The sequence below is a fragment of the Bemisia tabaci genome, chromosome 4, assembly GCF_918797505.1.
Source record: "Bemisia tabaci chromosome 4, PGI_BMITA_v3".
NCBI classification, from domain to species: Eukaryota; Metazoa; Arthropoda; class Insecta; order Hemiptera; family Aleyrodidae; genus Bemisia; species Bemisia tabaci.
Window position 1 is genome coordinate 53,747,940 of NC_092796.1, and position 23,630 is coordinate 53,771,569.

Sequence of the window (23,630 nt, forward strand, 5' to 3'; positions counted from 1 at the left end):
AAATGTTTAAATATTTTCTGAAAATTAGTGATTCGCCGGAAGAAATTTGACAACGCCGCAAGGCTCATTCGGTGTTTTTCCTCAGCACGGCAGAGGGGACCCCGGAGCCGGGAGAAGGGGAAAAAGTCGAGGAGGGGGAGGATCCTCGGAAATTAGACGGTTTTAGAGGAGTTAGTGGATGATATCTATTCATCTTCGCCAACTCCCACATTTGGACACCGGAGAGTACTTTGCATCATAAAAAAAGGGAAGAAGAAGGAGGAATAACATGGAGCGACTCTACACGCGGTTACCATAACCGGTTTCGGCCGCGGTCCTCGCGTCTTGTCTCGTCTCGACGAGCCCCCTCCACCCCGCCTCCCCCTCGTGTTACTGCCGTGTCGAGGAAGAACAGCATAACTCCAGTGGGAACTTTTTTTGCGTCCGTCGTTTCTGCCAGCTCTGCTAAATAACCTTTCCACCCTGCGGATGAACCACCGGCCGCGATCGATGCCAAATCACCATATTTATCCCGCGGTCGTCCTCGATGTGCCTCCCACCCAAGTTTTCCGGGGAAAATGTGGAGTACCTGTATAGCGAGAGTATGGACAGATCGCTTCATGGAGGGCTCAGGGCCCAAAAGTGCAGCCACCCTTCTAACCAACTTCTGACGCACTAAATTTCACCGCCAGTCTGTAGATTCCAATTCTAACGAAGATGGCTAAGAAAGTACATAAATGAGCGTTCTTCCACAAAAATGAGTAAATTTATGCAAAAACTAAGTCAAATACGTGGTTTATAAACGATGGTTCGTAACAATTGTATTAATAAATCGTTCTGGATAATTGAAATTCATAGGTTGGCTGCATTTCTGGGCCCTAATTTTATTCGCGGAGGCATCGGTGAAGGCCTGATGGATTTTCGGAGTTTCACATCCGTCTATATTCTCGCTATACAGGTACTCTAGGAAAATGATGTTGGGATACTTACAAGTTCTTTCTTTATCGTGATATCGTGGATAGTTAAAACTTCCCCATTGATCTTACTCGGAGCTTCTTTGAAGATTTCATACAATCTTTTTAATTAGAGCAATGAAATGTCCGTAATTGCTGCTTTAGTAACAGTAATTTAAGTGAATTTGCGAGTTTTGAACGATGTGTAAGTACTAATGCTGAAAAATTTCCTGATTTCTGAAGTGAATCCAGGTTATCTTCGACAGCATCGTCCGTATCTCACATGAATTGGAATCGTAAACTTGGCAACCTAGCTTTTTCTGGTTTTTCTCCTCACATGTTCGGATGTCTCTGTTTTCATTTTTCTCCTCCTCTATCAGCTGTACTCAAACCAGCTCTTCTTCAATCTATTTTTCTCTCTTCTTCCTCCTTTAGTTTTGTCCTTCTCCCTTCCCCTTTTTCGTCGTTGGCTGATCCTGATGGTCTCTTGAGAATTCCGCCCGTCAGAAGTCAGCGTTGCGAACCTGAGTCTTAAGCACCTCCATTTCACATTGTTTAAATCTATCTTGTGTGAGTGTGGTCGTGAAGTTGGAAGTGGCATAGGAGAAGTACATTGCGGTTTTGCGGTGTTGCATGCCATCAGAGCCAGCACCCTTTTTCAAATAATGACTCAAACTGTCCCTCTAATATTTATGATGGATGGCCACTTTGAAAGGTGTAGAACCTTGCCCACTCTGTGTGTGTGTTCTTTTAAGCGCTCAGCCGGCAGGGAAAGCTTTTTTATTTCAGCTTGCCTAGAATTTCAGTAGACTAGTGGCGATGTGTTCAAATGGCGCACCAGCTCAACAATAAGATGGCGGAGAGGAGCATAACATGTTTAGAATAGATTCATCTGTGATACCTTCTTTTAATGATTCCGATGTCAAAAAGCGGAAGGCGATAATCGTCTTTCTATTATTTATTTTTTTAGCGATAGTGTGGTTTTCTCAAAATTGATAGTTGAAATTTTGGTGAGGCGAGTTCTTTCATCTCAACGGTGCTCATCTTCTTCGGGCAACTGAAAAACGCGCCTACATAGATAGCAGCCGAGAGCTTTTCTAATACGGACGTATTAGAGCTTACCAGCTTGTTATTTTATTTTCTTCGTCTCTTTTGACGTATGTCTGTGTCTTTCTCTATTTTTCACCCTTCTTTTCCCCCTTCCCCAAATCATTTATTCAATTGCAAATAAATAAGGTAAGAAAGCTGATCCTTCGCCTCTATGTGTAGGACGAAATGTCCCCTCGGAAAAATTTTTTGGTCACCGCATTTAGTGCTTCAAGTAAAGCAACCTCGTTTGCCAAGCGGCGCGCAGTGGACTGAGTCGATGAGGAAGGTCGGCCAAAATTTTGAAACTTTTAACGCTCATAACTCCGATGATACAAAACTTTGAGGCTCTGAAAGTGGTTTCATTGATTTCCTCGTAAAATTTCCTTCTATAAGCAACCCTTGAAACTCAAAATGCGATGAGATAAACATCAAAATTTGCAGTTTTAGTCAAAAATTTCACGTCCGACCTTGCTAATTGACTCGATCCACTGTGCGGCGTGGCGTGGCGCGCTTTGCAATATATCAATCTGCCATTTGAACCTATGGAACCGGATCGATGAACTGGGTGTTCGACAAGAACACCTCAATAATCGATTCTTCACCATAGCTTTAAACGCAGAAATATCGGTAATCGACCACCCACTCCTCGCAGTCGCTAGTTTCCCACTGCTGTGCGCAGCATGCGAAAAGTTAGGAGTCCCAACTTGAACCCTTCTCTACTTTCGTCCTGTCCCCGTAGGGCTTCCCGGCCCCTCCCCCGATGGCAACGCGGATCCCTTTCTCACCAACTTGGAGGGCTTCTTTAGATGATTCGCCTCCACGGTTTGATCAGCCGGAGACTCGGTTTCGTCAATTGCTTCAAGGTTCGTGGCTTGAGTCATGAGACGGTCACTCGCCGGGTAAATTCGGGGCTTTTTTCCTAAGTACCGGATTGAACCACCGTAATGAGCACCTGCAATCCGCGGTGACCCCTCGTTGCTTGTTATCGTGTCAAGAAGAAAAACCGTAACGTCTTGAGTTCCCGGCTAATCCCCATTATCCTTGACAGCGTTAATCGCGCGGGAAGCTGCTTTTTTACTAGGACGGTACCAGGAAACTAAATCGGGGTCATTAGCGTTGGCGGTCGTTGACATCCTTGCAGTATCTGTAGTTTTCCCGAAGTCAAATTGGACGTATTTCTATCAAAAGGAACTGTGTGCATTAAGCCATGAGCCCTGAGACCCATAAGAATACATGCATAACAGGGCTCACGTCATAATGCACATAGTTCCGTTTGATAGAAATAAGTCCAATTGTCGGACGTGTAAAGAGAGACATTTAAAATAACGGATTCTAAACCCAAGAGTTCATCGTTGACGGTTTCTTTTCGCCATCCTTTCTGCGAGTTTATAGTTTTGTCACGGTCCGTTTTGAGTTTTTCTGTTCGATGCAATGCTAAATCCATCTACTCAGGAAGGACATCCTCGTTTATCATATCATTCGAGTGGCGAGGAAATGAGTCGTCTAATGAATGAGATGGCCCCTGATTTATTTCAGGTCGACATTTTTTTCCGAACATGAAAATGCGCAGGAGAAAATGGAAGCCTTATTTCTCGTCATGAATAAATTGGAGGACCCGAAGTCGGCAGTTGTTCTAATCGGACTTCATTTTGCAACCAGGGACCAAAATTTTTGGCTTATCCTCAAAAACACCTATGTGCAAATGCAAACTAATGGTAACATACATTGTTTCTGAACTGAGTCAGAAATTTTAGTTTCTAGTCGCAAAATGGAGTCCAATTTTAACCTGTAAAATTATGTTCTCGGTGCTTCTCCCCCCACCGCCACCCTCCGCGAAAAAAAATAAACACTGTTCTGCAACGTGCGCATGTAAATTCCGGGGCTCAGCTGAGGAGGGCAGTATACCGAGTGACGTAGGCAAAATGGCCGAGACGCAGGCCTGCTTCTCGCTCCTTTTCCGAAGAAGCTGGCTTTAGGGACGAGATGGGTGGAAGCTCGTATTTACCCGAAACGAGTCCGGCGTGAATATTAATAAACGACGGTGGCTAAAAATAAAGAAGTGGGAGGAGGGCCGGCAAAAAGAAGGCGAGTCTGTGCGGCCAGGTTGCCGTATCGTGTGAAAAACGGGATAGCTTACATTGAGTCGAATTGGGAATAATGCGGAATGAAGAGTACAATCTGGCAACAATGATGTGCGGCCTGGGATCCGAACCCGATCGCGGCTCGCCCGGCAACATGTGTTAATTGCCCCAGTGAGCGTACACACTGCTTTCCATGAATTCGGTCGCCGTCAGCCCCGTTTTTCGGCGGGCCTTATTTTTTGCCTAGTTTTTTTTTTCATTTATTTTTAATTTTTTTACTCCTTCTCCGCATCATCAGTTTTGATACGGTTCGTCGATGTTGAGAATGTCTCTTTTCGATTTTTTTTTTTTTTTTGATTGCGGATTCTGCGTGGCCTTGTAGAGCACGGCGCGGCGGTCTCCCCTTTTTATTTCCCTGAGAATTTTTCTGACGCGATTGAAATTCACAACAGTTCATATGTATCCCGGTTTTCGCCAAGGCAGTGATCACCTGGGAAAGTCAGGGAATTTTGCCCAAACCTTAAAAGCCAGGCAAGTTTGTTGCAGAACCTTGACATTTTTTCTTCAGAATCTCCACTGCTATTATACATTGCATAGAGGAAGCTATCGAGTGAATTTTCGAAAAATTTTCATTTTCAGCATTGTAAAATCTTAAAAAAATTCGTCAGCGGAAATCTGAGATACTGCCACCGAGAAATGCCCTTATCTGCATCTGCCATCAAGTTCATGTTGCCAATTTTTATCCTCGCAAATCGCCCATAAATCAAAAGAATCTTGGGCATTTCTAACTGAAAATGTCGCTGACTTTACCCTACATTCCATGCAAAAATCAGAATAATTTTGGATAAAATTCATTTTCAGCACATTTTGTAAAGTAAATTAATTGTTTGAGTCAATTTGAGCAACCTTGGAATGGAGTTACGTTCTTTCGTGCTGAAGACGACGAATTACAGATGCGAATTTCGTTCACAGACGCAAGACAATCTTTATGAGTCCACGAATTTATCCGAGGTCCACAGGAACTCCAATTCTCGGTCTTACGAATACCAAGCAACCTATATGCGATTGCCTACAAGAGCTCTGCACACATCACGTGACGCTGATGCGATTTTCGCAACACCACACCTCGGAACAATGAATTAATCGACACAGTAATGACACCCGATAAGAAGTTGATTAACCACTCGAAGAGCCATTCCACTCCGGCTCGATTGCCGGATAGTGTGGAGAAAGGAACGCTCCCTTCTATGTAAGGGGTGATTTTTGCATGAGACCCGGCAGCTCGAGGCCGTGGGTGATGATGCGCTGCGGATACCGGACCGGGAGATATCGTCGCCGGCCGACGAAAGGGCGTAACTACGCATCAAGATGAGCCCGGGGAAGCATTGTGTTATATGGACGATAGGGTTCATTGCTGATTGTAGTTACGTTTTTATGTCGATGGAGCGACGATATCACGACGGTGTATTCCCAGTTGCGAAACGGGGCCATAAAAGGCGCATCACTCCATGTTAAGAGACCCCGCGCCCTACAGTGGATTGAGTCGAGGAGGAAGGTCGGACATGGGTTTTTTGGCTAAAACTGTAACTTCCGATGTTGTGTTCCGTCATATCTTAAAGTCTAAGGGTGTTTCCAGAAGATCGTTTTATAAGAAAACCGCCAATGGCACTGCTTCTAAAACACGGTGTATAGGACCTGAAAAACTGGGAAGTATCGGGATTCGTCAGGGAATGAAAAATTTGCAGGAAAATCAGAGGATTGATCTGAAAATTGATGCTCGAAAACCGGGAAGTTCTGCTTTCTCGGCACTCAAATTTTTCAGCATGAGGGATCACCCTTGTGTAACTTTTGAATAAATTGAGACAGAGACTTGACATTTTGCGAGAGTTCAGATGTCTACAAGTAAGGAATTTCTTGAGTCCGAATCGAAGAATTTAAAGGCGGACCAATACCGAAAAGTGCGGAAATCCGCGCAAAAGTCGGATTGTTTTAGATTTGGATCACATTCTGTGAAAATACAAATACTTTTAATTGAGTCTAATTTTGGAAAGAGTACTGATCAAGACAAAATCTGTCTGTCGAGGATACAGAATTTTTGCTGAAATCTAGAGGAAAGTCCGCTCAAATTAAGGACTTGGTTTTGACTGTTAAGTTAACATCCGATTAGGTCAAAGAAATGATTTTTGAGACCCCCGAAAATTTCAAAAGTGACCGGAACCCTGGGGCGAAAGTGGTGTGAGGGACTTTGGATCGCCCGCTATAGCGAGGTTAAGAGCTTTTTAAGTTACCACATTTTGTCCGATCTCTCACATAGCATCGCCTCGGTCCACTGTGCGCCGATCAGGGACCGGCCCGTAAACGAGGAGCTTAAAAACTCGAATTCGACGAGGATGCGAGGGGCTTAATTGAAGCGTTCGAGCCGTTCGCGAAAGCGCGTGAGAACCGCGCGATTCGCACGGGCAACCCCACGAACATGGGCTGTTCTCCCTCGTTCCCCGAGCGAGCGCTTACCCAGGTGTCGGACCTATTATCACTCTCGGTAGATATAGGCTTCATAATTGAACGTTGCCTTCGAGTTGCCGAATCTAATTTCTTTCACTATCCATGTCACCAATGGTACGGTTGCGCGTGTTACTGCCGTCACCTCAAGGTTTTATAGATTCGGTCGAATAAGCTGGTAATTCTGAATGCCAATTGTCTGAATTTTGACGGATGGTCGCCCATCTTGAAACTATTGTGTGACGTCATCGACAGCAATTGCATTATGTTAAAGTGCAAGTTTGTGATAGGTATATTAGTGTTCGCATTTAAAATAAATAATGACTGCCCTCAAAAATGATGTATTCCCGCTTAGAGACATCGCGTTTTTTTTTTTTTTTTTTTTTTTTTTTTGTGATTTCTGGCCTATCCAAGTATAGGATTTGACCATTGAAACCAAATGCTATGACTAGCGCAACTGATAAATTATGGGCAGCAGTTACATTTCCTGAAGCTATTCGTGCGGTCTCTGATGTAATACCTTTTCAATTTTTCTTCTGCCCACCCCTAAGGTACGTTTACGATCTATTCATCAGCGTGTTAGCGCCAGCGACGGATTCAATTTGTGCCAATCGTCCGACGATTAAAGAGCAATCTAAGATTTGGGTACTCGGCATGGCAGAATAAAACGGTCTGTTGAGAGCAAAGTTTGGCCGGGTGTTGCTCGATTGACCTCGGAAATCTCACATTTTTCCACTCATGGCTTTGACAAGGTGCGATATGCAATATGTATCCGAGGACGGCAACATCGTCAAGGACAGAAACGATAAAAAACGAACGAGGAAATTTTGTCGTTTTCCACATTAAGGAACGTAACTTCATTCCAAGGTTGCAGAATTTGTCAAACAATTCCATTTTTCAAGAGAATAAACTTGCATAATTTTCATCGAAAATTTTTCTGATTTTTGCACGAGATCAAATTGAAAATTAGTGAAATTTTCAGTCAGAAATCCGATAAATTCTCCTGGTAAAAATGCAACTTTTGCGGAAAAACCTGGCAACGTTGCATTGGAGTTACGTTCCTTCATGCTAGAAACGACAATTGGACGTATTTCTGCCAAACGGAACTATGTGCATTATGACGTGAGCCCTGTTATACATATATTCTTATGGGTCTCAGGGCTCTTGTCTTTATGCACATAGTTCTGTTTGGCAGAAATACGTCCAATTTGCAGTCGCCCTCATCATCCCGAGAGTTATCTTCCTCATAGCCTCGTTCGGATCTTATCTTGGAATGACGTCAGTGCGTTCGCCCTGTTTCCGAGAAGTGGAAGCTATACAACATCAGGCACAGGTGTTTATTTCTCCAACGAAAGCTGCGATCCCGTTTTACAAACGAGCCAACCGTTGCCGCAAGGGATCTTGCTCAGTGCTTTCTCGTAATGTTGTGCTTTTTATTTTGTTATTGCTCCAACGGAGATCAGCTTTACGTCGTAAATGTACTTTCGGAAAAGGTCTCGCTCATTTGAAAATCTATACTATAAGCTCCAAGACCTCCTAATTTTGCGAAACTGGTGACGCTTAGTTCCAGCGTTCTACCGGGCCGATTTTCATGATTTTTGCGGCTATCGACGGGCAATTGTCTCTAGATAAGCCAACTCTTTTCAGATTTTCAAAATATGACCCAGGTTTTTTTATATTACGTGGTAAAGTTGCGCATTCTCCCATTTAAACAATGTAAATTTATACTTTTTGTCATAGTTCGTTTGAGCGTTCTACCGGGCCGATTTCCATGATTTTTGCGTAAATCGACAGGTAATAGGCCCTAGATGAGCCCGCTGTAATCAGATTTTGGAAAAAGGACCCAGGTTTTTTTAAAATCACGTTATAAAAGTGAGTGAGTTTACAGAATGCTCCGGTACTGCTACCGCTATGCGCGGGAGGATGCGCAGTGGTCGAGGAGGTTGCGCAGTAGCTGTGTAGCCTGCGCATCAGCTCTACACTTATCTACACAAGATTCGCGCTTAAGATCTCACGCTGAGCGGTGGCCGAGTCTTCTAAGACGTCGAATGCGTCCACATTTTACTGGGTGTGGGTTCGATCCCCGAATCATGAAAACATTTGCCTGACTATCATTGCTCATTGTTTTACTGCAATATTTCATCAAGCAGTCATTCTAAAACGCGTCCTCTTAATTTTAAAGTAATTTTAAGTAAAGTTTAAAATTGAAGTATACCTCATATCGTAATTTTTTAGGGGAAAAATAAAACTAACACTGATAGGAGGGTAAAAATAGGGCCGCGAAGCGGCCCATTAATGGCGCGGAGCGCCTTCAGGGGGTTGGGCCGCGTAGCGGCCAGGGGGCGTAGCCCCCTAGTAATTTTATATTTGTGAAACCTCATCGCAATAAGATGTTTGGATTACACGATGCACAGTCGTAAACGCTTTTTCACTCGCAAAAAGTAGGATCTTCTAAATTGCTCTCAAAGGAAAACTGTGAGGTATCATTTCTTAGTTCTTCGTAGTATTCAAGCGTAAGCCTCCAGGTAATGTGTGAAAACCTTCTTTTTTCTTGGCTCCACAATTTAATTTACAAGGGGAGTCTACGAAGTGACATCCTGGGATTGGGTTCATTTTGCTTGTACATGAAGAAGAGACAAATCTAAGGTTGACGTATTTTTTTTTAGCCGCCACCTCCCAACCGTTCTCGAGATATCGATTTTTAAAGTTACGATTTTTGCACGTTTCCGCGCGGAGTTCCGGCGAGTCAACTGAGCGCCGGCAAGCTGCACGAAGCGCGTTTCCTATCAGCGCTGCAGACCGGCCATTCTTATCAATAGTTCCGTGGCCGAGTGGTAGAGTGTTCGCCTACCGTTCCATCGATCGCGGGTTCGAATCCCGCTTCGTGCCGCAGCTCTTATAGGTACGCCGCAATGCGTTTTTACAAGTTTTCTTTATTTTTATCACACACCAAGGGGTCCGCCCCCTGGCCGCTGCGCGGCCCAACCCCCGGGGCGAAAAGGCGCGCTTCGCGGCAAGCGAAATCATCGAAATCGACCGTTGACGGTTACTGGGTAAATAATTTTAATTGAATGATAAAATGATGTTTCAAATAAAAATTTCCCACCACACTATATTCTTAATGACTTTTTCCTTACTCTGAATTTGCAACCGTCAACGGTCGATTTCGATGATTCCCCTCGCCGCGAAGCGCGCCTTTTCGCCCCGGGGGTTGGGCCGCGTAGCGGCCAGGGGGCGGACCCCTTGGTGTGTGATAAAAATAAAGAAAACTTGTAAAAACGCATTGCGGCGTACCCTATAAGTTACGGCTCAAAGCGGAATTCGAACCCGCGATCTATGGAACGGTAGGCGAACACTCTACCACTCGGCCACGGAACTATTGATAAGAATGGCCGGTCTGCAGCGCTGATAGGAAACGCGCTTCGTGCAGCTTGCCGGCGCTCAGTTGACTCGCCGGAACTCCGCGCGGAAACGTGCAAAAATCGCAACTTTAAAAATCGATATCTCGAGAACGGTTGGGAGGTGGCGGCTAAAAAAAAATACGTCAACCTTAGATTTGTCTCTTCTTCATGTACAAGCAAAATGAACCCAATCCCAGGATGTCACTTCGTAGACTCCCTTGTTAGTTTTTGCATAAAGTTACTCATTTTTGCGGAAAGGCACGCTTTCATTAACATTCTTGGCCATTTGGTCTCATATTCGAATCTGAAGATTGATAGAGGAATTTGCCTCGTGTTTCTCGTCTAGGAAGTTTGGCTGCCCCTTTGGGGCTCAGGCCCTGAGAGCTCTATATTTTGACTTGGCCATACTCCATCATATGGGCACTCCAGTCTTAAATCTCTAAAGAGTGCAAGGACCATACCTCTGCCGTGTTTAGGAAGAACGCCTTATGAGCCATCGGCCGCTGCCAAATTTCCTCTAACATGTCACGAATTTTCAGAAAAATTCGTGGCAGTCTCACTTCTAATTTTTCAGAGGATTCGTTCGTAATTTGATCTAAAACAGTCTGAAAATTCCGAGGAAAGATTTTCATAATATCATCGAAAATAAATATCTTCTGAGAGGAAACTTGGCAACATCCGACTGCTCATACGGCGTTTTTACGCACTGCAGACTTGGTACTGCGATTAATATTAAGTCAGTCAATATTTTTTCCAACTTGGCGAGTGAGACTTTTCCCTGGGACAAATCTCACGATAACGTTCCGTGGAAACAAGACCAAATAAGAAACCCTCTAAAGAAGACAGGTCGGCGCCCAACTTTTTGTTCACCGGAATGACTTGCTCGTCCGGCTCCGATGGTCACTACACCTGGCACCGGAGTCGCTAGGTGTTGGAAGGAACTAATTCTATAATCCCCCAAGTCCCCGTCGGTAAAGACACCGTGCACTGCATGGCTGCGGAGCATCATTCCCCCACCCCACCGCCACCGCGCCACAGGTCCGTGTCTCTTCCCTTTATCACGGGCCGTCTGGATCCTCCACCCACCCGCCACCCCGGGATGTTCCCGGTCGTCACCACTTGTTCCCCTCTCCGACTTGTCCGCTTCCCATGGTTGGTCCTGCACCTTCTCCCCTCCCACCTCCGCGCATCTACAGGCTCCTGTTGTAGTGCTGGCCGTCTCGTTAGATCAGCCTTTTTTTAGGTGCGCGTACCTTCTACCCTGTACCCACCCACGCCGACTTTATCTCGTCCAGACGTACCCCTTCCCACTTCTTTAGACTCGTCACTTGTCACGCTTATTCATTAATGATGCAGAGTTGCCAGTTCATGACGTCTGCGGTGTTGCCATAAGTGCCGGTGGTCTCCGGGAAAGTCAAGGAATCCAATATGTTTAGCGTTTAGCAGAAGTTTGAGTAATTTAAAGGAAAAAAATCAAAGCGGAAGTTTTATTTGAATGCCAGAGAAAATCATCATATCCTCCTGCTGATTAATGCTCTTTACATTCTGGGCCCGAATAGAGTATACTTTAATTTCTTATTTTTTATTTCTTCGATTTTTTCCTTCTTTTTATCTGTTTTCATAAAATTATACTGATTTATCAGTACATTCGATTCAATGAACCCCATCAAGTGAGATTTCTTGCACTGGAAAAAAAGCACATTAGAACCAAAGGCCAGACTATTGAAAACATTGACAAGAAAAAATACTCTTGATTCAATCAGATTTTTGCTTGAATCAAAACGAAATTCCCTTAAATCAAGAGGCTTGGTTCTTGATTTAAGCTAGATTCTGATTGAATCAAGAATAGTTTTTCTTGTCGATGTTTTCAAGAGTCTGGACTCTAGATCCAATGTGTTTTTTTTTCCAGTGTGCTTTAAATGATACTCGTTGAGTAATGTCTCGGTGGTTCATCGGCTCCAATACGATGAGTTCTCAGTGAGCGCTCATCGTCTCCGTTTCGCGTCTCGATCGGACCAATTAATGGAACCGGAACTCTGCCTGAGATCCCGTCTCGCGCTGTTCCAAGATTCGAGGGGCGAACAACAGTAACTCGGTCCGATTTCGTTCCGTTCCGAGTTCAATGCCGGATCGCGGAATCCGTCCGTACTTCAGCGCGGGTTCGGGAAAATTCCCGCCGGCGCATGACGAGCGAATCGGTCGGAAATGACAGTTTCCTCCGATTATTCGTCGCCGAGAGCTGCTAATCATTGTCACTGATCGCCGATTTGGTGGTTTTCTAGTTCTTCCGCCCGAAACTGACGATAAAGAACCAGAGGCGGAAGCGCCGAGTTCGGGAGAGGATGACGAACGACAGCAGTTCGGAGGAAGTGATATTTTAGTTTTTTCCTCCCGTCCTCGCGATAAAATTGTCGTGGTGCCTGAATGATAGCAGCACTCAATGGACCTAAACTGAGGTTGTTAAATATCATCACATGTATTGAACCGATTGTTCTCCAAATCACGTAAGTGCCAAAATTGCGAATGCGAGAAAAACAAGGAAACCCGTTTTATTCGCTTTGTTGGCAATCTTGGAATTTAAAAAAAATGTATGTTCTTTTAGAAGACTATTTTGAAATCAGACAGGATCGTATACCAGAGAAAACAAAGGGAAAACAACCCCTCTACGACCAAAATAGATATTGGCGCTCACGTTATTTGGAAAATAATCGGTTCGGTTCTGCCAGGCTAATGGATATACATTTTTTAAAGTTCGGGGGTTTTGTTTTCATGATTTTAATTTCACTTAAGGCACCATGCACTAGAAAGAAAAAAAAACACATAGGATCTAGAGCCCAGGCTCTTGAAAATATTGACAAGAAAAAATACTCTTGATTCAATCAGATTTAAGCTTCAATCAAAAGGAAATCCGCTCAAATTAAGAGGCTTGGTTCTTGATTTAAGCTAGATTCTGATTGAATCAAGAGTATTTGTTTCTTGTCGATATTTTTACGAGTCTGAACTCTAGATCCAATGTGGTTTTTTTTTCCAATGTAAGGCGCTTAGAAATGAAAAAACTGTATAAGGAAAATTATGCCTACGAGAACCAAATTGTATGGTGAGACTGGAATATCGCTCCTTGGTTCTCTTGACGAAATTTTCCTCTGATTGGAGCAAGAGTGAATCGGTGAGTGGCCGGTCGTGCAGTTGGTTCAGTATTTCGGCCGTGGAGCATAACGGGCTGTTGGCATTGCGGAAACTCACCTGAACACGAGGGGGGTCGGGGGGCCGGTAATTTGTGTGGCTGTACATTTCCGAGTTTCGTCATCGGGCGTGATTACATAGGCGGACAACGGTCGATCGAACTGTCCGATTCCCTGTCTAGCTTTGTTTCTCGCACCTCGAGTCTCGCTTTTTCCCCGTCTAATTGTCGCCTTCAACGCCGATTTCTTTCCCCCTTTCTCTCTCCAGTGCTCAACAATCAAAACATTCACAAAAACGGTCAACTAATAGACTTCTTTGTTTCTTTTCTGTTCCAGGTATGTTTTTCTTATTCATTCCCGACTCCTTCGCTGCAAATGAACCTTGTAAGTTTTTTTCACTTCTTTAAGTGTAGTTTGCAAATGCATTATTTTAAAAAGTGTCTAGCTCTTATTAACGATAAAAACTCACATTTATTGACTTAGTCAGTGATTTTGGAACGCTCTAATGAGAAAAAAAACAATCAAAATGACACATATTCACGCACACTGCTGCGTGTACTGCTTTACGGACTAGACTAACCGGAGCGAAGCGCCTTCCGTTTTTTGGTATGCAACACGCGTGTCCACAGAGCACGATTAGTTGTATCAAAGGATCATCAACAGCCTAATTCAATGAGTTGTATATGCTGGCTAAGATAGAGTCCGCGTCAAATAAGTTTTCGCACTTTTAGACCGTGATGGAAGATCATCTGACGTCATTCTCGCAAGGACAGTAAATGCAAGATGGAAGATGGCGGATCTTTTGTCACAGTTGAGAAGTGCGTAAACTGCGTTGAAGCGGACCCCATCAGGATAAAGAGCCCCGCCTAGTCTTGTTCTGCCTAAATGTCGTTCGTAAAACTAGATTAAAAAATGTGCCCCTCAAAACATGCCAATGTGTCAAAGTGAAATTGTTTGGAAAATTCTCACCAAAGAGCAACATCTCTCGTAATTTTTGGGAATGAATAGATCGTATCTGATACTTCAATCAGGTGAGATTGTGTCGATATCGATTGGTTCAACATGTAAACATAGCCTCAAAAGTCAATCGAGTAATCTGAGGAAACCACAACCTGGGTTTTGGCGCAATGCGTGAAGTATTCGCACAGTCTTGAAGGCGCTAATATGCGGCCCACGCCGACCATTGACCGCATTGTGTTTGACGCAATGCGTAAAGTATTCATGCGGTCTTGAAGGCGCTATGACGCGACCGCCGCGGTGCGCCGCTCCGAGGGCTTCTCCTATAGATCGTGTTCGATACATCAAACAGGTGAGATTGTATCGATATCGATTGGTTCAAAACATAAACAGCCTCAAAAGTCAATTGAGTAATCCGAGGAAACGCTTTTTTTGTGATAAATTTTTGATTCCTATGAGTACGTAATGACAATGAAAAGTGAAATTGTGAGGAATTCTCTCGTTTTCAGCGTTTGTAACTTGAATCCTAATATTTGTTTGAGGTAATGTCGTATTGCTCCAAAGCAAAGGATACATTGAACCACCATCGAATACGACGCACTGGAAAAAATACCTTATTGGATCTAGAGTCCAGACTCATAAGAACATCGACAAGAAAAAATACTCTTGATTCAGTCAGATTTAAGGTTAAATCAAGAACAAAGCTTCTTAATTTGAGCGGATTTCCTTTTGATTTAAGCTTAAATCTGATTGATTCAAGAGTCCTTTTTCTTGTCAATGTTTTCAAGAGTCTGGACTCTAGATGCAATGTGTTTTTTTTGCCCAGTGTGCATTAGCCCCGGACCCCGCTCCTTGGGGGAATTTCGACCTTGGGTTCCCCGAGGAAACTTCGCGACCATTCTGCGGCTGTCGTGGAGCGACGCGGGAAATGACGGACAGATGCAAAGCGTCTTGCGCCTGCTCCCGCAATATCGTCGCCGCTCTGACGTAGTAAGAACGTATCTCAATTTCCTTGTGAGCCTTGTTTCACATATGAATCCATGCTCTCCAGGGCTCATACGGAAATCGAGTTCCGCCCTTAGGTTGGAGGAGCGACGGTATCTCTCCAGACGTGAGCGAGGACACGTATCGGGGACGTCAGCGAGTACGGTGCACGTGGCTTAAATTCAATATCCCGCGCGTCTGCCGCGTCCTGTCACCAAGGTTTTCGCGAGCCACCGCGAGGCGTCCGGCGCGGCGCGCGCGTCGCACCGCAGCCAGACGTGAGAAATCGACGCCGGCGTTATTGAAAGTTAGCCGAGCAACGACGTTACCCCCAATCGCGGCGGTTTTTCCGCGCCGCGCCACGCCACGCCACGGGAAAAGCCAAAAGACGCACGTTCCCTCAAGAATGTTTATCTTGGCAGGGGCCGGGAGGGGGCGCCGGGAACTCACACCGTGGCTGCGTTGCCCAGTCATGCACGGAAATCAATATTGAGGTTCTCGAGGCCACGCAGCGCTCGAGTCAGGGGAAATCTGGATGAGTCCAGAATTAAAATGATGAGAATGAATGCAGATGAGAATTTTTATGAAAACAGTTGTGTTCCAACTACAACCAGAAATAAAATCAAGCTTTATCTTAAAAAAAAGGGCGCTAGCTGCATGAAAGACCAAAACCTATCGGCTCCGTTCTTACCTCTTCGAACACATTCTAGTACTCAAGCCTCCTGAAGCCTCTGCAGTTTATACATTTTTTAAATTGTTTACCGTTAAATCATTGAAATTTCGTTGACCATGAAATTTCACTTTTCAAGGAATCGGAGATGTCCCCGAGTGCTCATAAAAGAGCGAACATAGGTAAATTCATGCAAATACTAACGAAGTCAAACGATGAGTCGTAAATATTGTAATATTAAACGGACTGCATTTTGCAATTAGGAGCTATGAATTCTGGCTTTTCTGGAAAAACACTTCTGTGCATAGGGAAACTAATGTCATATACGTTGTTTTTAAAGCGGGCTAGAATTTATAGTTCCAAATTGCAAAATGTAGCCCAAATCTCACTGGATAATTTGAATTGAATTTGGCTGCCCTTTTGGGCCATAAAAGCTCCATAACCTAACCTCAAAATTACCGATATGTCCGTACTGTCCCTTTATAGTTGAGGTGAGTAATTTTCCAAAAAAAATTTGGTGAAGGAAGTGCGAGAGTTTGAGTTTGTATGGCAACCCTGGCGGCGCTTTCGCTCTTCATATTCGCTCTCTTAGCCCCGCACCATTAATCCCCGCGCGCGGCTCCCCCCACCCCCCATCCCTCGCGGGCACCCCCCTCGGTGGGGCGATTTGCCGCTCGCTCAACTCGTATCTTATTGCAACTCGGTGCGTTGTGTTTATTCCTCTCATTTTTCTTCTCCCCCGCCCGGCCCGGCCTGGTCGCGGCCCCAGCCCCGGCTCCGTGGCTCCGCGGGCCCGCTCCCCTTTTTTAACCCATTATTTTTACTCAGCTCCCAAGCCTCCGTCTCTTGACTCCGCTTTGCTTTTAGTGAGTTTACGTGCCGCCGCCGCCCCCCCCCCCCTCCACCGCCCTGACTTTGGCCCCCTCCGGTAAACGTCATCTTGTCTTTGGGCCCTACATCAGTTATCCGAGAAGAAGACTTGGCTTCCCCCCCGCCCCCCTCCTCGGCGGCTTTTCTTCGGCGTGTCCTGCAGCGCCTTTTGCCTCGGGACCCGGGCACTTATTGCTTTTTTTGTTCGGCCGTTCGTTTCCTCCGGCCGCCATCGGCGCGCTTTCCGCCGAGTCATACCGGTTGTCGGCTTTCCACGCTGCCCGCGTCGGATTGCGCGCACCTAGATTTTCGGAAACAAAATTAGGTAGAAGTTACCATATTCTGGTTAATAAACGGCACAACCATGGTAATCCTCATCAAAATTATCATGAAAATAACAAAAGAGTTTTCCTTACTGTGACAGTAATTTTAGTGGAAGTTACCATACAGTCTGGTTGTGCCGTTAATTAACCAGAATATGACAAATGCTACCCAAATTTTTTCTCGTTTTGGATATTTTCGTCGTTGCCTGGATGAAGGAGCGTAACTCCATTCCAAGGTTGCTAAATTGACCCAAAAAATTCAATTTTTTACGAAAGTGAACTTGTGCAATTTTTGTTTAAAATATGCCTGGTTTTTCCTTGAGAACAGACGAAAAATTAGTGAAATTTTCAGTCAAGAATGTCGAATTCTCCCAGTAGATCACCTCTCTCTCGTTATTTTTGACTCCCCCTCCCTCTCTTATAAAGCTACGTAAAGCAACCTAGGAACTCCTCTTAGCAAGTGCATAACCCTAGGCCAAGGTGGACACCCCTTAAAATACCAAAAATTGTTGGAAACTGCGATCGTCTGGCAATCAACGAAAGAATACGTGAGCTCTCTTAAGAATTTGTGTTTTTTACCAATAGAGAGAGTTATGTATCGTTGGCTTTCCCACATATTGTGCGCAAAAATAAGCCCCGCCCCTACAACACAAAACAACTTGCAACATAACTCGATTGTTACTTGTTTTCAGCAACTATTGCGATTGTTTTTTGCCAACAAAAATGTGTCTAAATTTAAGCGCAGAGATGGATGCGAGGAGCGCATTTTCGTTTCGTCATTTGACAGAGTGTTCCCAAGTATCACTGGAAAAAAAAAACACATTGGATCTAGAGTTCAGACTCTTGAAAACATTGACGAGAAAAAGGACTCTGATTCAATCAGAGTTTTGCTTAAATCAAAAGGAAATCCGCTCAAATTAAGAGGCTTGGTTCTTGATTTAAGCTTAAATCTGATCGAATCAAGAGTATTTTTTCTTGTCGATGTTTTTAAGAGTCTGGACTCCAGATCGAATGTGTTTTTTTACCAGAGAGTGTTCCCAAGTATTAAGTAATACTCTCTCTTTAAAGCGTAGTTAAATTTTGCAACAAGGCCTCGAGCCGAGCAAGTCGACGGCGCGCGGTTATATCTCGAGCAGAGGCCCGGAGGAGCAGTGTCAGACACGGTCGTCGGGGAACAAGCTTTCCTCGCCCCATTTTACGCCTGCACGTGAAAAGATACTCAAAGCGTCGCACACGTGCTGTTAATGTTGCGTGGGGGGTCGGCGGGGGGCGGAGGTGCGTTTGTCGGCGGAGGAAGTCGACGCCGGGGGGACGCAAACGAAGAAACCGCGCGGAACAATCGCAGAAAGCACGGTGGCCGCGCCGCGCCGCGTCCCGACGCGCGAAATCTCAAAGCTCTTATCGGAGCGGCGCAGCTCCCGCGTCGCGGGACTTTGGAAATGCTCTCTCGCGCAATTAAGTGACTGAATGAGCGCAATGAGCGCATTACGTCGTGTACTAAACGTTCATTTCCGGCAGCGCGGAAACGGGTATGCATTAGGGTGACGTCCCGCGTTGCCGGTCTCACCGCCTCTCCCTCGCCCCCGCCCCCCTCCCCCGTTGGACGACGTCACTCTTGAGACGTGGCACCGTTGCGCCGGCACCTCTTTGTTGGTGACGTTGCGTGGCGCACGGGGAGGGGGTTGAGAATCATGATTTGGTGAATTCCTCCGCCCTCGGATACAGACGTATTAACAAATTTGCGGAATGAAGTTATTGCGACTTTCAGATGGCTCTGATAGCACGGTTTCGCTCTATCGAGATAGCTCCAACTTTGCGGCACACTGGAAAAAACACACATTGGATCTAGAGTCTAGACTCTTGAAAACATTGACAAGAAAAAATACTCTTGATTCAATCAGAATCTAGCTTAAATCGAGAACCAAGCCTCTTAATTTGAGCGGATTTCGTTTTGATTTTAACTTAAATCTGATTGAATCAAGAGTCCTTTTTCTTGTCAATGTTTTCAAGAGTCTGGACTCTAGATCCAATGTGTTTTTTCCAGTGTGTTGCATCAAAAATTCCAAGTTTAATACGTTGATAAAATCAGGGAGAAGTCAGGAAAGTTAAAGGTAACTTGAAAATTCCGATGGTTTAAAACTAGAGGAAAATGTTCGCTCTTTTCCAGCCGAAGTCGGAACTATGGGAGATCCCTCAATTTTGGATGAGTCCGACTATGTGACTGTGATTCATATTTCTAAATGCAGGGATAGGTTTGAATTTAAGAGCAGGCTCGACTTGATCTGAGGCTTTAAATTACCTTTTAAAGAATCGTTTGGAGTCCCTGTTCGGAAGCGCACCCCTGTTCGTTTCGTCGACCCTATCCCTCTTCGTAGAATTTAATTAATTACGGAGGTGGGCCGCGCCGTCCATAATGTACGGCCTCGACTTTCGAAGCTTTTTATGAGCTTTGAAATTGTTCTGGATGAAACTTTGGTCACCTTTCGTGCACCTGTACCAGTAGGTTAAATCACATATTTCTTGCACTCGCAGGAGCTTAACGCCTTACTCATAATCGCCTACAGGAGGATGCGTAGAATCACGCTGTAAAGAAGAGGACCAAAACTTAATTTGACGTTAAAATTTTACGAACCTTTTCAGTTTGAATTCTGCTTGAAAGCGCTTGCTATGTAGAAATGCTCCCGCAGAGACCATGAGGATAGAAGTAGTTCTCAAGGTCAATGACGTTGCAATGAGTATCTTAAAATGTTGGTTTATTAATAAGCTGTTGATCAGTCAATCAGTAGGATTATGCTTTCCTTTCACATCAAAATATATTTAAAGGGAAAGGTAGATCGGTTCTTAACGGAATTCGATACTTGTACACACGCATCATAGCAAACACACGTTCTATACACAACAAACAGACAAAGCTTTAATGGACGTTTAAAATATGTAGATGTAAATTGAATAAATGGCTTGGAAAACTTCCTGAAAGTAAAACTTGAAAAAAAATTCGCAACTTGTGTCGGAATAAGAGAACGAAATGAAAGGGGGAAAATTAATTAAAATGTCATAACTTTGCGTAATCACACGATTTCACCTACAGGAAGAGAAGGAAAGGAAGAATAAAATAAAAGCATTAAGTAAGTTTAATGAAAGCAATTTAGGTGCAAATTACTGCTCTAATTTTTTCTCGGCAATAACGGATGGAGTACTTTCAACGCAACGGCAATATTGCGCTTTGAAGCCCCAACCCTGCACGCACTTCGCGACTCATCGATTCGGTCTGCGAAGCAAATTGGACGTATTTCTATCAAACGGAACTATGTGCATTAAGACATGAGCCATGAGACCCATAAGAATACGTGCATAACAGGGCTCACGTCATAATGCACATAGTTCCGTTCGATAGAAATACGTCCCGTTCTGCCGGGCGAAAGCGGAATATCGAAATTAGATTAAAATATACCGTCATCCGGGCTTTGTTCAAGTGAGCCCCCGGTAAAAGCACGTCGATTCGGAGGGGTGGCGCCGACTCGTGGTATGGGGTTGTTTGCCGTATTTTCGGCCCCGGGCCTTTACTCCCCTCGTTTGTGCAAAGATAATCGCGGTTTCCGAGCCCAACTTTGGCGGGAATAATGAAGAGTGTATCGAAGGAGTCGGGGGCGGCCTTGCGGGTGTCCACCCGAGCAGAAACGCTCAAGAAAATGGGGAGGGCTCCCACTCCCTGGGCCTGGGAGAAATCCAGGATGAATTTCGGAAAATCCCTTTTCATCCAGAATGTCTGCCTCCCCAAACGATCCATATCTTACGTCAGAATTCCTTCGAGGGCTAGGAAATTATAATTTAAAATTATGTTTTTTGCTGCTTTTTTGGCTGTTCTACGTCTACCCTACCGACGGAGACCTCAGTGCAAATCGTCAGCTAAGGAACAACACCGCCTAACTGACAATTTTGGCGGCAATTAGTAAGCGACTTGGCCATATTCTGTAGTATAAAATACGCAAGTTGATCTTTTTAGTTTTTCCCTATTCCGCATGGGAGCGCTGTAATAACATTGTTGGGAAAACGCAGAAAATCGATAAAATCAAGCAAGGATTTCAACCTTTTTGCCTTTCGGAAAGCTTACGCCATCCTTGGCTAGACCCTACCTTCCTTCCCCGCCCCCAACGTCATCCACCGCAAGGCCCCCCTCCCCCTATACTTAATGGGTGACGGAATTTATGGACGGCCCCTGCAGCCTGATTGTTGAACTTTCGAGTTTGTCGGGTAGACAGGATGACATAGGTTAAAGGCGCGGCGCGATTGGTCGGCAAAGTCTTATTGTGCTTCGTCGTGCCTTTGTCAGGTGGAATGGACGACATACTGTCGGAAACTTCAAGAGGTGCCGTTAGCTTGTTGTGAGTTTAACCTCGACATTGGCACGCAAAGCAGCGATAAGACATAGTCGACCAATCACGGTCCGCCTTTTCACCTATGTCATCTATGTCGTCCGACAAACAAAAAATTTCAATAATCAGGCTGCAGGGTAGAAAAACGGAACGGAAATGATGATTTTCTTGAAGAATTTTACAAGTGTCTAGGTATATGAATTGTAAAAAAGTGTAGATAAGATGGTGACGGGTTATCGGGAGGATGTTGATTGTAAACAATCCTCGGTGGCGTGAGTCTAGGAGGCGAGAGACGCGAGGCGAGTAGGAGGCGGAGGTGCGGCTCCACGCCGCGACGAGCGCGTCTCGGGCGTCGGGGGTGCGCACCGTGCGCTTGAGGTATCCTCTAAATTTTGATTGATTGCATCAAGTATTCCCAGTCGCCCTTTTTTTCTCGCTGTTAATTTCCGCCTTCGCAGCTGCAGCCGGAAATTGGCTCAAGTGAAGACGGGCTCAAAAATTCAATTCCTCGACAATCCGTGTCATCTAGCCTGCCAATTTTTCCGAGACCCGGCCATTTATCCGGCGCGCTTATTCTCACGGCGCTCCTCGAGGCGCCTAATTTGTTTCATTCATCCCTTTTTTCAATGATATTAACTCGCCGTATCTGACGCCATTACTCACCTCCTCCTCTTGCGCCCCGCGTGCTCTTCCTGAATCTCAATACCGGCTAAGGTTATCTAGCAGCATTCCTTCCTCTCCGTGAGAAATTAAACAAATACAAATTGAAATTTTGTAAAATACTCTCTAAAACACATTCAAAATAAAGACGTCGACGAAACGCGCTGAACTGCACACAGGAAAAAATAATCCTCTTGAATCCAGAGTCCAGACTCTTACAAATTTTTACAAGGAAACATACTCATGATTCAATCGGATTTTTGCCTGAACCGAAAGGAAATTCGCATGATTTAAGAGACGTTGCTCTAGATTCAAGCAAAAGCACGATTGAATCAAGAGTATTTTTTCTTGTCAAATTTTTGTGAGTCCGGAGTGTGGATCCAAGCGACTTTTTACGGTGTGAATTGGACTGCGTTTAGCAGAAAAGAACAAAGCCATATCAGCTATCGTCAAATTTGACTGGTCAATTTAATTTTGTACAAAAGAACGTTTGTGCGGATTCGTCGGATTCATTTGAAATTTTTAAGAATTTGGTTCGTACTTGGCCAAAAATTCACTGATATTCGCACCAGAATCCGCCGTACAATTGTTTCCATGTAAAAAATAGAAATGGAGAATTTGCATGCTTCATCTGAAAGTGCTTAAAAAGCTGAGTTCACAGTGTGTTTTATAATTTTTTTCTTTTATGGGAAATAGTATGAAAATAGATGTAGAAGTGAGAAAATGCACAGTGACGTCAGTAGTGTATATATGAGGATATACCGCCAAATTTGACCTTTAAGTCGGGAGCTACGTGACCCCGGTGTGAGATCACTGGTTGCGGGTTGCCTACCTATCGTTTCGGGACTTGACCTTTAAGACGGGACCTATGTCACGTGACCCGGGTGTGACGTCACTAGCGACTGTTGCGGGTTGCCTACCTATCGTTACCAGTGTTGTAAAATTGTGCAGAAAAATGTTGATTATTTTAGGATGATTTTGCAACCATGATGTGTCGTCACTAGCGACTGTTGCCTACCTATCGTTACCAGTGTTGTAAAATTGTGCAGGAAAATCCGAATTATTCCGCGATAATCTGGCAACAATGTTATCATGTTACGAGGTGTTGTAAAATTGTGCGGAAAAATCTGAATTTTTTTAGGATGAGGGCTGGGGTATGGTGCATGATTTTCCAACCACGGTGTGACGTCACTGGCGACTGGTTAATTGTTGCGGGTTGCCTACCTATCGTTACCAGTGTTGTAAAATTGTGCAGAAAAATCGGAATTAATTTACGGCGAGGGCTGGGGTATAGTATATGCTTTTACAACCATGGTGTGACGACACTAGCGTAGACTGTATCGTTACCAGTGTTGTAAAATCGTGCAGAAAAATCTGATTTATCCGGGGAGGGGTCTGGGTCACTTGAGAGTTGACTGGTTAATTGATCCGGCTTGCCTGTCAGGGGCGACGGGTAAGTTTATTCGTTACCAGTGTTGTAAAAATCGGGGTTATTTCGGGGGAGCGTTGGACCATGATATAAATATGAAAGCATTCCTTTTAACGGTGTTAGTTTTGTTTCGAGTGTTAAAATGAAATTTTTCCAACAACCTAAACGTCTTAAAATCGA

At 44.6% G+C, this 23,630-nt stretch overlaps 1 protein-coding gene across 18 annotated transcripts in view; it reads left to right on the forward strand.

The window, feature by feature from the left end:
- mbl (splicing regulator muscleblind) overlaps positions 1-23,630 on the forward strand; it is a 302,565-nt gene that overhangs the window by 39,334 nt on the left and 239,601 nt on the right. Inside the window, exon 3 of one of the 18 annotated variants that reach the window (XM_072300064.1) lies at positions 13,521-14,518. The exons of the other annotated variants lie outside the window; for them this stretch is intronic. Within the exon in view, the coding sequence (XP_072156165.1) occupies positions 13,521-13,667 (147 nt within the window). The 3' untranslated portion in view covers positions 13,668-14,518. Of the gene's footprint in view, positions 1-13,520; positions 14,519-23,630 lie in introns of those variants that run through there. 18 annotated transcript variants of the gene reach the window in all.